General features: G+C 44.5%; 1 protein-coding gene across 4 annotated transcripts; it reads right to left on the bottom strand.

The window, feature by feature from the left end:
• Positions 1-98: 98 nt before the first annotated feature.
• atp13a2 (ATPase cation transporting 13A2) lies at positions 99-14,412 on the bottom strand. Of its 4 annotated transcripts, none has more exons than XM_079273424.1 (29): positions 14,272-14,412; positions 11,130-11,206; positions 10,613-10,780; positions 10,137-10,195; positions 9,957-10,023; positions 9,791-9,870; positions 9,581-9,658; positions 9,423-9,492; positions 9,121-9,255; positions 8,958-9,024; positions 8,305-8,433; positions 7,566-7,718; positions 6,448-6,558; positions 6,271-6,317; positions 5,999-6,187; positions 5,689-5,895; positions 4,973-5,074; positions 4,477-4,633; positions 4,242-4,353; positions 3,998-4,122; positions 3,706-3,878; positions 3,137-3,229; positions 2,842-2,921; positions 2,332-2,484; positions 2,105-2,201; positions 1,431-1,654; positions 1,110-1,261; positions 792-961; positions 99-369 (listed from the first exon to the last, which is right to left on the bottom strand). In XM_079273424.1, the coding sequence occupies exons 1-29, from the start codon at positions 14,282-14,284 to the stop codon at positions 202-204; spliced, it is 3,456 nt and encodes a 1,151-aa protein (XP_079129550.1). In that variant the 5' UTR covers positions 14,285-14,412; the 3' UTR covers positions 99-201. The 4 variants fall into 4 exon arrangements, with proteins under 4 accessions (XP_079129550.1, XP_079129552.1, XP_079129551.1 ...); XM_079273426.1 differs by having other exon boundaries at positions 4,988-5,074; XM_079273425.1 differs by having other exon boundaries at positions 10,613-10,771.
• Between the last annotated feature and the right edge of the window lie 993 nt (positions 14,413-15,405).

Below are 15,405 nucleotides of genomic sequence, written 5' to 3'. Positions count from 1 at the left end.
GAAACATGCAAACCCACCAGTGCTATATGGTCCTTCAACACCCCCAGGACTCCACTATTACATCACACCGAAAATACAAACTGCTTTAAAAACACACGGAAGTTTACAAAAAACATTTTTTATTAATGAAGGTAAACATAACATGATTCAGGGGATGTAGCTCAAACATCCACAGCACTATATTTTTTGGCTTAAATGACGCTAGCTACACTGGATGGCTGTCTGTTCTGTGGGGGACAGGGTTTGATTAAGGGGCGGCCATGACGGGGATTCACACAGAAGCGTGTTCAGACGTTTGTACTGTTTCTTGGACTGACGTTTCCCACGCAGCGCCCGAAGACAGTTCAGGATACCATTGTCTACTAGCACCTGGGGGGGGGGGACAAAAAAAATGTTCAGGTTTTTAGGAATATACCACACAGCAAAGAGATGACAAATCTTTTTTTTTTTTTGTGCAGATATTTTGACTCGTCACAACAGAACATTAACGGTGGCTCTGTTCTATTCAACGTCCCAGTGAGCCAAACCTCTGTTACACATAATATGCATTATGTCAGCAGGAATATATTTTGCTCTTTGAAGGAGCTCTTAAAGAATGTGAGGATTCTGCTGGGAGAAATAATCCCCACTAACACATAAAAAGGTACAGATGTCTGTTACTTGTATCCACACACTGTCACGCGTCTCATCCAGTTGGTGTTGGAGCTCATGACTGAGCCAGCTGTTTTTCATGTAAACATAAATCAACACTTGTCCTATGAGGGAGTTCAAAGTATCATGTCGTCACTCACCTCCACAACAAAACAAATGAGGAAGTTGAGAGCAGCCACGGCGACGAGCACCATTTTAAAATCCATATCTAAGAAGTTGTGCAGTTTAAATAGAGGACAGGCGGGCCCGGGATACAACACCAGCCAAGTCATCACAGCAAAGAGGACAAGCAGCAGAGAGACGAACATCCCTGGAAAGATGAGAAGAAGAAAAAAGCAATTCAAGGTCCTTAATCTTCAATAGGTTTCACTTGTAATATATTTAATAAAGCTGAACGACAGACAGCATCCCCTGCTTTGACCCCAAGTCGCCATCCTCGGACATTTCTGCTGACTCACAGTTGAAGAACAGAGGTTTCTTGTGAGGGTAGCCCTTGGTGACCACCACAGCCATGATGATGTACTGGAAAGCTGACAAGGAAAACACGCTGGTGTTCTCCATGTTGGGCAGATTGGCCACGCCAAACAATGTTGAATTGAGCGGAACGTACCTAAAAGACAAAAAAACCCGGGGAATGGAGTTTTACAGCAAGTGTAGCTGGGATGCTGTTTCTTTCTTCTACATCTGAGCTATTGTAGAAACAAATACAAAATGCTTGTTCAGGATATCCTGAATCAAAATAAAAGCGCTCTGTTGCTGCGCGTGGCCTTTTCACTGACCAGTCCTGTGAGGTGGTGATGAAGAGCGCGGCCAGCTGGCCCAGGACAATCATGCAGGTGTGGACGAGGAGGCTGCCCAGGACAGGCAGGGCCAGCAGACTGGCTGAGGGTCTGCAGGGGTGCAGCTGCTCACCGGGGCCTCCTCTCCCCATCACGATGGCCAGCGGAGTCACCACGAATAAGTCACAGAACAGGAACTGCCAGTCAGCCAGGGTCGTCCTCACCTAGAGACACAGACACACACCGTGTGATCAGGATGCTGGTCATTGACAGCCGATGAGGTGCAAACAGATGGCTTTGGATTCAAACGCATCAAGTCAAATCGATAGTAATTAAATCCTGTATTGACATAGCTTCTTATGAGTAAAGCTTTGCCTGTATACACTCTGCAGTCATCTCTCATATGAGTTTCTGCACTAATGTAACACATCTGGCTTATGTCCAGTGTCATGCGTACTGCCCCGTTCTGGAATATGTGTCACGTTAGCTGGCCAGAGCCGATGTCTGTCTAGACAGACATCGTGTATTAGCGTGTGGTCATATGACTGGCTTCCAAGCAAGTTGCTTTGTTTGCAAATACTGAAAATATCTGTAGTTAAGCGAACATGACAGTCTTTTTTTTTATCTTCAATAAAATGATTTATTTAAATGAAAATGGCTCCACTGCTACTCACGGTGTAGAGGACGAGGACGGAGCAGAACTGGATGAGGCTGTAGAGGGCCATGTATCTAAAGAGACTGAAGGAGGTGACCAGAGAACACCGGCCCTCTCTGCACAGACAAGGAGAAAAACAAGTGTTGTTATTGTTATTTATTCCGCTCACTGTACTACAAACATGTCCGGTTCAGTTGCTTTTCAAATACTTCGTCCACATTTACTTAATGCCTCCTGCTTCCTCACCTGATGAGCAGCGGCACACAGCTGATGTTGTCAGTCTGGGAGGTGAAAGGTGACGCGACTGAGGCCTCGGCTTCGGACAGGGAAACCCCGACATCAGCAGCCCTCAGGGCCCCGCAGTCATTGGCTCCGTCCCCACACATGCCCACCCGGTAGCTGTAGGAATAGAAGTAGTATTAGCTTCTTCTTGGGTGTTGAAGCCAACATGGATGTGCTCCAAAATGCAGTTCCTCTAATGGCCACCAGACGGCAAAAAACCTCAAAAAATGATACACTTTTTGTATTTAAATTGTAGTGGTGGATTAGTCAGTGTTCCGACCCCATGATTGGACAAGAAATACAACTCAGAATTTCATATTTGACAGTTATTCTATCAATCCATTTATCAATGAATATTTGAAGTAAGTGTTGGGACTGCAGGTTAATAAGGGTTTCATTTCCCACACCGTTTTCTTTTCTTTCTGGTCTTCCCGTGTGTTTCCCATCCTTCCCCTTTTTTGTGTCTGAACTCACTTCAGTTTCTGCAGCTCCTTCATCAGCTGGGTTTTCTGGTCGGGAGCCATGCGCGCAAATACGGTGGCTCGCAACAAAACCTGCAAAGACAGCAATGTCAAGGAAAGTTGACAAACAATTGATCACATCCTGAATTCAAATACAGTCCATTAGTCTAATGCCTCAGTATAATCTAATTCGATCATTGTCCCCCGTCACTACTCCCCTAATTGTTGTGCGCTAGCCTCAATTTGTTGTCGGAATAGCACGGCCCATTGTCACAATATCCCTGCTGGGACGACATAGAATACATTACCTTTGGCAAATACTCCGGGAAGTGATTACAGAGGGCAGCAAAGGACTTGCCATTAATAGCCAAGTGGAGGTCAAAACCACTCTGGTACAGGCTCTGAGAGGAGAGAAGTAAAGCATTACCAACAGCAGCCAAACTTCACCCTCACAGTTTACACATGTAGGCCACGAATGCCTATTATGTGTGCTATAGAGAGAGCTACTTAATCATTAAATATCTTTGAAATCAGTTCAAATGATCTTCTTGCCACACCGCTCAAACTGTACAAGAGATAATAGGACCCAAAGACTTGGGACAAATATTTAGGTTTGACTTCAAATCAAACCAAATCACTGTTCTCTTTCAAGTTCCAGAGCATGACAGCTTGGGAAAATACTTGTGACATATGACGACGGTCATCTCCTTTTATGTTTTGTCTAACAGAGCAGAACAAGTATCGCTACAATCCAAAATGCCACAATTGACTGATTTATTGACACGGGTGAAAGTTGCTACAAGACACAGGATTCCACTCTTCCCAGATATTGACAATAGAGTACCCCCGAGACTTAAGAAGACTAAGCAGGACCAACCCGAGTGACAATAGAGGTTTGGGCATCAGGGACCCCTCCTTCTTCCAGGCTGAAGTTTAGGGTGGGCATGGACTGGGCAGAGTGGGGGGTCGCATTGACGAATATCACCTTCTCATCGACTCCCAACATGCCACAGTTTTTTGCTACATTGACTGCTGTTAAAATGTTGTCCCCTATGTGAAGAAGGACAAAAACAAGATTGGACATGAGGTTGATGGCATTAAAGTAGACGCCTGAAAATGAATGCTTTATGATAAAAAAAAAGAAAGAGGAAGTGAAAAATATCTCTCACCAGTGACCATGACGCTGCGGAGATTTGCCAGTCTCAGGACGTCAATAACTTTGGCACTTTCTGGCTTCACCATATTCTTCATCATCAGCAAGCCCAGGAACTGCATGTCTTTCTCTACTTCCTCTCTGTGGACATACAAACAGCTGCATTTCAGCATGACCGGAAAATGGGTCTATTAAAAAAAATTTAAAAAAAAGGAGCGTTGGAGCCCCAAAGCAGCCAGAAGCACAGACAGGCTTCCCACCGTTCAATGGTCCTCAGGTCAGTGTTCCCATCTACTGGTTTATAGGCGAGCGCAAGGACTCTGAGGCCGTCACTGGAGAAGCTGCTCAGTTCACTGGAGAACTGCGCCGGCACTGTAAACATGAAGCAGCCCGTTTAGTATGAATGTGATGTAAAAGAGCCGGCAGTAGACATTCATATATATATTTAAAATAAAAGGAGTCTCCTCGTTATATTACTAATGTGAAGTTACTGACCGGTTTCTGGTCGGCAGAGGCTTGCCACCATCTCTGGGGATCCTTTGATGAAAGCGAGTGGCGAGTGTCCCCCGCGGGCCACCGTCACCACGCTCATCCTCTGCAGGGCCGAGGAGAAGGGAAACCTCCGAACAATGGCCATCGCCTCGCTTGTGGTCTGACGGCAAAATGAAAGAGAAGGATGTCAGTTTTTCATAACTGGAAACTCCAGACAGATATTGGCACAGTAGGGAGGGACACCGCAATAAGAAAAAGAGGTATCACTACCTAATTGCTGACGTAGCAACTTTTCTCCATCCATTTCTAATTTAGTTTCAGAAAATGAAGTTTGTAATTTCATACATTTACCACAATGTCAAAACCTAACGCTAAAGGTTAAGAAAAGGAAAGATCAATACCTGTGCAGCAGTTTTAACTGGAGTTAAGGGGATTTGACATTTACAACAAAGAAGCCCTGGTGATCGGTCAATATGAGGGTGAAGGTAGGGACACTCACAGTCCCTCCAGACACAGTCCCTCCAGACAGAACAGCCAAAACTCTGTGGCCTCCAAACTCTGCATCCAGCTCCTTTCCATCTCCCTCTGGCTCCCGGAGGGTCTGGAAAATAAATTGTGATTTAGATTAACATGTTTTAGCAGAAGTAAGATGAAATGTTATGAGTGGGAGAAGAGATCGCTGTGGTCGCGCAATAACAAATGTCTCAGAAGTACGAACAAGATGCTTTTTAAAGTAACAATACCTGCAATATTTGTTCATATTGATCGGTAATAATGGCAAAAATTAAAAGGTCATGCTTTACAATTTTTTGTGTACCCAATACCAACAGAATATTTCAAATAAACTGTCCATATTGGCATTTACTTCCAGATTATTTTGAAGTCTAACTGAGTCCTGCATGGGGCTTGGTATATCCAACCTCAACACAGTTATATAATGTGTTCATTACTGGTGGTCAGTCCCCGATTAAAATATTTTTTCCCCAATTCTAGACTATCATAGTTCTTGAAGGGCTTCTTATGTTTAGACATTTAACATCGGAGAACTTTGGCTTCTTTCGTGAAAGAACAAAAGGGTTTTGTAAGTATGCCAGTACTGTTTTAGTATCAGTACCAATTTTGGTGATCTATCAATATTAAAACATGTGCAATAAACACCCAGTTCTAGTCAAGAACCTCTTGAGTTAAATAAAACACACTTTTAGAGTGTCATACCCAACCAGTGGACTCGACCATCTTGAGCTCCAGGGGGTCTCCGAGGGGCTTTCCTTGCAACAGCGTCACCGTGTGACAGCAGGCCAGGCCTGAGAGCATGGGCCCCGGGGGCAGGAGCCTGGGATCTGGAACCAGCGCTGAGAAACCGGCAGTTCCCCCCTCCATCACCCCCCACACATCCAGACCCTCCTCCGTAAGAGTCCCTGTCTGGAGACACACCAGCGCTTCGATGAAAGGCAACTTCACCAGGTCAAACGGCCGCGATGAGCTCTCCCACCTACAGACGGCAGCTCGTGGATTTCCCCCTCACCTTGTCAAAGCAGAAGAGGGAGACCTTGCCGCAGATGTTGATGCGTGGCGGACTGATGCAGAAGATTCCCTGCCTCTTCAGCCTGCCCTGGGCGTAGATGGTGCCCGTGGTGATGGCAGCGGGCAGGGCAGGAGGCACTGCGATGGTCACCACATCCAGGCTCCTGATCACCAATTCCAACCAAGTCACCTGGACACACATCCAGACACACGTCAGTGCGGTCACTTGCTTTATTGTATGAAGACAAAAAAAGATCTGGTCCTTGCGCTTACATCAGTCCTGAAGAGGACCACAAAACTGTAAATGGAGCCAAAAAAAGCTGAAAAAGGAAGGACACACAACATTGGGAAGAGTTTATTAATGTTCAATTGTTGAATTATAGTAATCAGAGTAAGATTAGCTTCTTTATAAGAAGATAAGAAGATAAGGTCACTGTTAAACGCGCTTACCGACTAAACCCAGGAGGAACAGGAACTTGATAGAGTCTTGGTAGAAGCGGAAGTCGGTTGGCTGAGGATGCATGATGGAGCTTACCAGGCTACCTTTGGCTGTGAAAAACCCTGAGGATGAGATAAAAGCAGACCAACTGACTTGACTTGGCGAGCAAACGTAAGCTCTTAAAGGAATGCTTCACAGTGCAAGCCTCACTAGTTTAATTATTGCAGACTCGCAGGCGTGAGACAGCTTATGCAAAGTGTTTAGAAAGGTACGGTTTCAGCGAAGATGCATCCTTGAGGACTAACAAACGTATCGACTGCATTTCCCCCCCCCCCCCCCTCATAAAACATTTCATTCATTCATTTACTTTATCCGGGTTTGGGTTGCAGGGAAAAGAGCCTTAAGAGGGAATTTCAGACGCCCCTCTCCCCAGAAACACTTTCCAGCTCCTCCTGGGGAACCCCGAGGTGTTCCCAGACCAAACCAGATATGCAAGTTACCAGTTAGATGTGGCCGGAAAACCTCTACAAAGGGAGGCGTCCAGGAGGCATCCTGATCAGCTGACCCCTTTCGGTGCGAAAGAGCAGCGACTCAGAGCTCCCCTTGGATGTCTGAGCTCCTCACCCCATCTCTAAGGCTGAACCCAAACACCCTACGAAGGAAGCTTGGTTTCGGCCGATTGTATCCGCGATCTCATCCTTTCTGTCGCTCCCCAAAGCTCATGACCATGGGCGAGGGTGGGAACGTATAGATGGACTGGTAAATCGAGCGCTTTGCCTTCCGGCTCAGCTCCCTCTTTCTTCACCACAACGGTCTGGTACAACGCCCGCAGCACTGCTGACGCCGCACCGAACCGCCGGTCCATCAGACGCTCCATTTCACCCTCACTCGTGAACAAACGGACACTCTCCTCCACCCGGCTGCTGAAATCCTGTCCATGAAGCAGGTGACAAGGGATGTGTGCGCCCTCATGTGCGAGACCTGCTATATTATATAGCAGGTCAGTATATAGCTTAATCAGCAGTTATATATAATATATAACTGCTGAATAACTGCTTCAAAGCAACACCAGAGGTCAAGAACTCCACGGATTGAAATGTTACAGAATCACATCAGTGTTTCTACTCACCGGTGCTCGTGACCACAGCAACAGCATCGCTGCCCCCCCCTTTGGCCTGAATGAGCTGGGTGCCACAGAAGAGGGTGTGTCTGCGCTCCGTCTCTGAGCTGTACCTCCCCTCACCAGTCGGCAGTGGCGTTTTCAGCATTGGGACACTTTCACCTGGACACAGGAGAGACGAGGACAGGTGAATACAGCGCCTCCTCACGGGGCCGATGGACAGCAAGCCACCACTAAATGCTGAATCATGCAACTAGACAATGCGTAGCTGAGTGTTTCGTCTTTCTTGGGGGGGGGGGGGGGGGGGGAATTAAATAGAACTGCAATTTTCATTTCAGATTTGAGTGGTTTGCCAAATCAAAACGGTTCAGATTTAGGATGTAAAGAGGATGTAAGTCAGAAGGCTCATGCACCATCTTTAACAAGGGGCAATAAAGCAAAATCTTGAACCCTCACATGTGTGCAGTGATCTTGAATATCACTTTTGACAGCTAACTTCTGACTCGAATCAGCCTCAAGGCTGATATAAATGGCCTTTTCTAAGATCAGGAAAACACAACTATTCTTAGTTTTGGGTGATCATACACGGATTAAAAACATATTTAGGAATACTATATTCAATATCTGTCAATAGATCCCCCTAAATGTTAACCACTGTTCCTTTAGAGGGCTTTTTAAAAATCAAATCCGATATAATAAGTGTGAAACAGTTACTGCCTGGTGTTGGCGTTGAGGTTTTGTTGATCACCTGTGAGCATGCTCTCGTTGACCAGACACTCCCCGGCCAGCAGGGCAGCATCACAGGGCAGCAGCAGACCTTCCTGAGGGATGATGAGACAGTCGCCGGGGACCAGCTCCTCCGAGCTCACACACTCCACTGAGAAACCACACACACACACACACACACACACACACACACACACACGCGCACACAACTAGTGAATGTCCCCACGGGGAGATGGCTTCACTCACACTAGCATACAGCAATTTCTCACAATAAACTAGACCTGCAAGCTACCGAAACAGAATCAAATTTTCTTAGCATGTCGTCATCTCATTTGCTTACTAACAGCTGTTTGCCCCTTATGACCACCATTTGCCATCCATGCCATATGTTCAGTATGGACATTCTCATATATTCCATTGTGTTCTAGGACTGGGACACTTTTCATCGTTGAATATTTATGACAACAGTTGATCAATACATTTGTAAATTAACAGTTTTAAACATTTTGTGACCCACTTCAAATGATGGTGATTTATCACGACATGAAACCACAGCTACACATTAATGCAGGACTCATGTTAACGCCAAGAGAACAATCCATCGCTTAACACACATCATTTTGTGAAACGACAAGAAATCCCCATTAGAAGAGGAGTACGTTTGCAGAAGCTCACCTCCCGAGTTTCTCCGTACTGTGACATTTGTGACAAACTGGGCCATGTTGCGGAGAGTGATGCTTTGCTGTGGAGTAAGGTTTGTATAATATTAGTTCATCCATATCCAGAGCTAAACCCACAACAGAGTACCGTCAGATTAAGTACCCCGCCACAAACTCACCTTGCGGATCTCATAAAGTGAGACAACGATGGAGAAAACGGAGATAATAAATATGCATATGGCGTATGAATAGTATCGATCGACCATCCACAGGATGATGCTGAACACTTGGAACACGTAGAATGGGTTGAGGACCTAAAGGAGCAGATAAAGAGAGAGACGGAGGGAAAGAGCGAGTTCAATCTGATACTTCGCCTGGTCGTTGAATAAAATATGTCACTTCAAACTTTCCGAACCTCTCATAAAAAATAAAACAAGACAATCTGAGGCAGGCAGTACAAAGGACAGACTTTCCATCTCACCTCCTCAAACAGCAGTCGTATGTAAGGCTTCACAGGCACATCGATGAGGTTGGGCCCATACATGCGTCTCCTGAAATAATTCAGGTCATGAATAACTCTAAAGAATAATAAATAACTAAAGAATCAGATTCATTCTCCACTCGTGCATCCTTTCCTACCTCGAGCTCTGCTCCAGGTGACTCAGGCCCTTTTGGAAGTCATACAGGTCCTTGCGGGTCCAGTTCTCATTGAGGACGCTACAGACAAAACGATGGAAGAATTCAACATTGTGGTTAAATATTTGACTTTCTAGCTATATATTGAAAATATAACTGAGGAAAAGCTGCTCAGGACTGTGTGCACTGCTGTGTTTTTCCCCGTTTCAGTACCTGACACGACAGAAAGCTCCTTTCCGGGCCATCCAGATGTAGCGCAGTCCTTCAAACAGGTAGTAGCGCAGCAGCGTTTTCTGGAACACAATAACGGTGACTTTCAGCCTGCGAGAGAAGATCCCCTCCTGCACACTGTTCTGCCAAACGTTCACTTCCTCCTCACCTCCTCCTTGTGCAGCTGAACCGTATCGCTCCATTCATTGTCCTCCAGCTGTCCCAATAGCTCCTCACTGAAAGGGACAAACCCAGTGAGCAGAGCCTACACACAGCTTTCCCAGACACGCGCATACTAGTGTTAAAAAAAGCCTAAAAAGGTGACGCTGACAGAGGACTTGAAGCTGACCTGCCGTCCTCCATCTCCTCTGTGAGGACCTCCACCACATGACGCTGGTCAAAGCTGTCCTGAAGGTAAAAATGACAGATACATTAGTGACTGTTGGAAACTAGGCACGACCAAGATCCTTATTCTTGCTGGCTGACGAGAATGTCGTGGGACAGAACCAACAAATATAAAGCAAAGTAATCAAGGTACAAATCTACTTATTATAACATTAATGCAACGCTCCACCCAGTAAGAACATGTGAATCCAACACAGGGCTTGGGTGATGAATACTGGTCACAAACTGGTGAAGCAAAATGAGGTATTTACTGCAACTCGGCCTATATTTTTTAAATGAAGCTGGTAATTGCTAAGATCTCTGTGCCGAATTTATTCTGGAAAAGACTCTGTAACAGCTTTTCAAACTAACATTTCAGCGCAGGTTCTGTTAAAGAACAGGGAAAAAAACATGGGACAAAGTGACAGTTAATTTCCTCACTCTTATCAGCAGAATATCTGCCAATGCCAGAGGGCAGGAGCAGCAGCGGGCGAGGACAGCGAGGCGCGGGCGCCAGTGAAACACGACCAGGAGGAGGCCCAAGGACAGCACGGCGGCCAGGCGACACAGCCACACCCGCCAGCGCACCCACTTATAGCCCTGGACATCCTTTCAGATTCAAAACAAAAGTTAATTTGCATAAAACTGGTTAGCTTATAAGCAACCACATCAGACAATTAAAAGCCGCATTCTAAAGTCAGATTGTGACAGAGATACCGAAAACCAAACGTGAGTAACTATTCAAAGCCACTCATTCCTCTGCATCTGTAAGGGCAGCAGGGTTATAGAGACCGGTGCACATCTGTAAGTTCTACATCTACAGGGGTCATCAGGACACTTACCGCTCCCACCTGTCCACTCGCTCATCAGAGACTGAAAATGTACTTGTATTGCTGTATTTTCCCAGACATCATTTGCCACACTTGGGTTAAGCAGGAAAAACTGTGGACGCTCTTACCATGTCTGAGTCAGGGCTGAGCACGCGGTCGCGTGGACAGGCTGAGGGGAGTCCGCTCCGCGACTGGACCGCACTACCTACAGAACAGGTGCAGTGTTTCACGTGAACTGAGCAGGACAACACACACACACCCTCATAGACAACACAACACAAAGCACACACTGCAAAGCTCTAGTCGAGGTCAATGAGCCACACTGTGAGAACTTGTTTTTTAGTCGGCCTGTTTTAAATCCCATTCTTCGTATGAAGTCAGTGGCATGGAAGGTTTTCAATGTGTACAATATGGTTCTAAACTGGGCTAAGGTGTGCTCAATGGCCGACTTACCTGACATCCATTACACTTAACAGCAGGACATTTACAGCCTGGGTCAATGTGGTGAAAACTATGTCTTTTACATGTTTAATTCAATGAATTCCTCTGCAAAAAGCCTCGGAGTAATTATATTGGGGGGGGGGGGGGGGGGGGGGGGGTAGGAAAATATGTCAGATAGCGGGAGGCTTTCATAAAGTGTAATAAACACCCCGGAGTTTGGCGGAAACACTGCGCTCCTCTAGAAACAATAACTTTGAATGGCTACAGAGGAGAGTAAACTAGCCCATAAAGTATCACACGGTTTGCTACAATCTCATAGTCAAGTCGCTACATATTAACAGCTCAACAATAACAGAGGAGCTTAAGAAAAACACCATGAAGTTGTTTGTTTAGCCCAGGAATGTTTAACGCGAACCCGGATTCTCACTTCCGCTTTCTCAGATATGGAAGGATCGAAACAAATCCTACTTCATTGCCATTTAACACATGAGATAGGGGGGAGGGGGGGGGGGGCAATTAGCTTACCGTCAACCCGAGAACGTCAGCATGTTAAAATTGTTTATATTTCCCAGCAGATGGAGAGTGTGGAGTGAGCAGATTGCAGCGCACTCGCTGTTGTTTCCCACCTTGCTTCACCTGCATACGTGTCTCGAGCGAGCGGCACCTGACGAAGGGGCGAACCGAAACCCGACTACGAACGAACCGACTTCTGGCTCATTCTCAGCGAATAAAAACACGATGAGCCTTTGTTTTCAGGTGATTAAACACGAATGAAAAGATACGTATGAATATTATATTCCATTTCTGCCAATAGACTCCCCCTAAATCCTACACACTGCTCCTTTAAGTGAGGTCTGATGTTGACATACATAAAATAATGATCCAGTCACCGTCACGTGAGGCATACAGTTTATTAAGTAAAAACTGTTGTCAGATCTTTAGTAGAGTGGTATTGTGAAGAAGTTGGATCAGTGCATCCCTAACCTTAATGTTAAAGGAATGTTCAGTTGGATGCCATATGCAGAAAGACACCAGAACAGATGTTCATCTTATTTGTGTCCCATTGTTGCTCTTGTGTTGGCTTTTATGGACAGTGACACACGCATCACAATATACACACTGCACAAGAAACCAAAGAAGTGAGTCATTTGTTTGATCATAATACACAACACATGATCGTGGTACAGGCTAGTCATGTGAAAGCTAATCAAGGCGTATGTAACGGAATGTGAGATATTTTGCCAAATCACATGCTTGCTTTGCTGTAACTAGGCCAATCTCTACCAAGAAGGTCATCCGTCATGGTTTGCTGTGTGTCAGACTGTTTGGAAAGATCTATTTAAAGAAATCCCTGACACAAAAGGCTACACCGTAGCAGCCTGTCTTTTTATAATCTTTAAAGTGGTATTTCATTCCAGCTGGTTTTCTCACCTACAGACTGTCTCAGCACTCACAGGAATTCCAGGCTTCTAAAGTCATGATTATGCCCCTTTTAAATGACTGTTATCTCAGGTAGCAATCAGTAACTCCCTGTTCAAAGGGACACCTGCATTAGGTGGAGGGAGGCCACAATGGATAATATATCCCTACAAATACGACTTTATGAATCCTGCTGTGGTCAATGAGCTGTGGACTACCCGAAGAAAGTCCAGTCTTTCAGTTTCATCTTCAACCGGACCATTACGCAAAAAAAGGGAACGACTATCCACAAAGGACTAGACAAGCAACAAGACAGTTATCTGCGCTGATTATGCAAAAATCCAACCCTTAACCTCAAATAGCACCAGCTTCATCAACAGGCTATGCCAACAGCCTGTACACTCAATTGATGGTGGGCCAACCTGACACTTATAGTACCTGGCTCTGTTAAAGTTAGCCATCTCTGGCCAGCAATTGTTTATTACTGAACGGCCAACATATATACGCCAATCCTGAAGCCAAAAATGTATCGGTCCAGCTCTAATTGAGACACTTAGTAGAAGTTATAGTGGTGTTTGTATTAGTACCTGTGTTTGGAATGTTAGTAAGGAAGTAGGGAGGTTTGCGGTGCTTCTGAAAAGGCATGTTAGTATTGGAACTTAAATGCACAAGATCCGAGATTGGGAGCGTTTTGATTGCCTCTAAACGGCTCTCAACATGTCAACTAACTACGCCAACAGTGCAAACTATTGTGAAAGTGCTGACAGATGACACACACAGAGGGACTTCATGCTCTGCTCAGGTAGACATTACTCCACTATATCTGTTCATAGACAACAGTTGTTTGGTGCCATAGAAATGTTCAGAATGTTAAATAAAGCTGCTTTAAATGTCTCAAATGTAATGCTGCCCCCCTCCATTATAATGGGGAGAAAGCAGACAAACAAAACATCTGCTTGGCTCTATTCTCATAGAGGTAAGAAGGGTGATAACATGTTTTTCTTTTTGTAATTTAGGGGAAATTGCCCTTTAAACTCCACCAGAGAACGTGTGTATTTGAAGCACACTCTTTAATTAATTACACAACGATAGGAAAGTCCAATACTTATTTATTGATTTGATCAAAACAACTTATTTTCTTCATTGATTGCCTAATGGTGGTGATTACATTAAAGTCTTGGCTAAAGTACAACACTAGTTAGCTCCTAGCCACAGTATTGATTAGTATACTTAGCTGCTGGTGATTGTGGAGTTTGTTTTTCTGAATAACGCGAGTTGACAGCAGAACATTGTCGGTTATTGCCACCTTAAAACCTGAAGCTAATCAACATTTGCACAGACGAAAACTGAACCGGTTTGCAGGTTTTAGCTAACTAACCTTGTTCGTCAACAGCATTCAAACACACTCACCATTTATATCCATCCTCAGGTCACGATGACTGGCTCTGCATTAGCATCGTAACCTAAATGACAGAATGTCTTCTGACCAGAACAACCACACACACAAACAAGCTTCCTTGATCAACATCCAGCTGCTAACCCATCTACAAACTATACCCTTCTACGGCAAGTCGCGATGTCCAAAATAGTCACACGCGTGCCAAAGTGTAGATAGAAACCGCGCTAAAGCCAGCCTGCTGCATTGGTATCGCTTACTGTAAAACCGCATTGCTTACAAAAGTCTTAGCCTCTATATAGCGGAACATTTTCTCTGTACGACAAGAGATTTGATAATTAAATTTTGTCCCGATGAATAATTAAAAATCCCTACATCAGTTTGATTACAGTAGTTTCATTTGAATGTTTTTGCCAGTCCTACAATTCTCCAATAGGACTGTAAACATTCACAGAAACGCAGTCTAATTGCTTTCCTAGGGCATCATTTGAAAATTGCTGATAACACTAAACCTAATGCTTTAACTAACTTACTGAAGCTTTGAATCTTTATTATAAACCATTTAAAATAACTTCTTGGTTGCCAAAAAGTATGTGAATCTCTTCGGCAGGTGTTTATACTCCCTCTGCACTGCACTTGCTTTTTATTAAAGATAGCAGTGATTTACATGTTATGTTTTTTATAACCTTGTTGTAGAGTCCCTGATTATATGCAGCTTAGTAACTTCTCCACAGACCAATAAATACAAATAGTGACCACATTCCTATGAAACTTTTTTTTCTCCCCAGCAGACATTTAAACCTGTGCAGGAAATGCACAGGTTTAAATAACAGCATTAACAATGGCTTCATTCCGTTAAGTCTCCCAGTTAGCCATATCAATGAACGAATATAGACTACACAAGAGCCCTGGATCTGGCTCATCTAAATGGAAAGCAGCCATCTTTAATGTCACTAATTCCACCTGTCTTTTACCGAGTAAAAAAATAATTGTATATATTGTGCATTTAATATTTTTTACTCTGCTATTTTTATCGTATATATTGTGCATTTCTATACTCACTGTTTTATTTTTACCATAATGCTGCTGTTGCAAACAAATTTCCCTGGGATTAATAAAGTATCTATAAGTGTCAGCTGTGAAAAGGG

This window comes from Melanostigma gelatinosum (assembly GCF_949748355.1).
Source record: "Melanostigma gelatinosum genome assembly, chromosome: 8".
Lineage (NCBI taxonomy): Eukaryota > Metazoa > Chordata > Actinopteri > Perciformes > Zoarcidae > Melanostigma > Melanostigma gelatinosum.
Note: the sequence above shows the minus strand (reverse complement) of the source record. Positions and strands in the feature narration are given on the sequence as shown.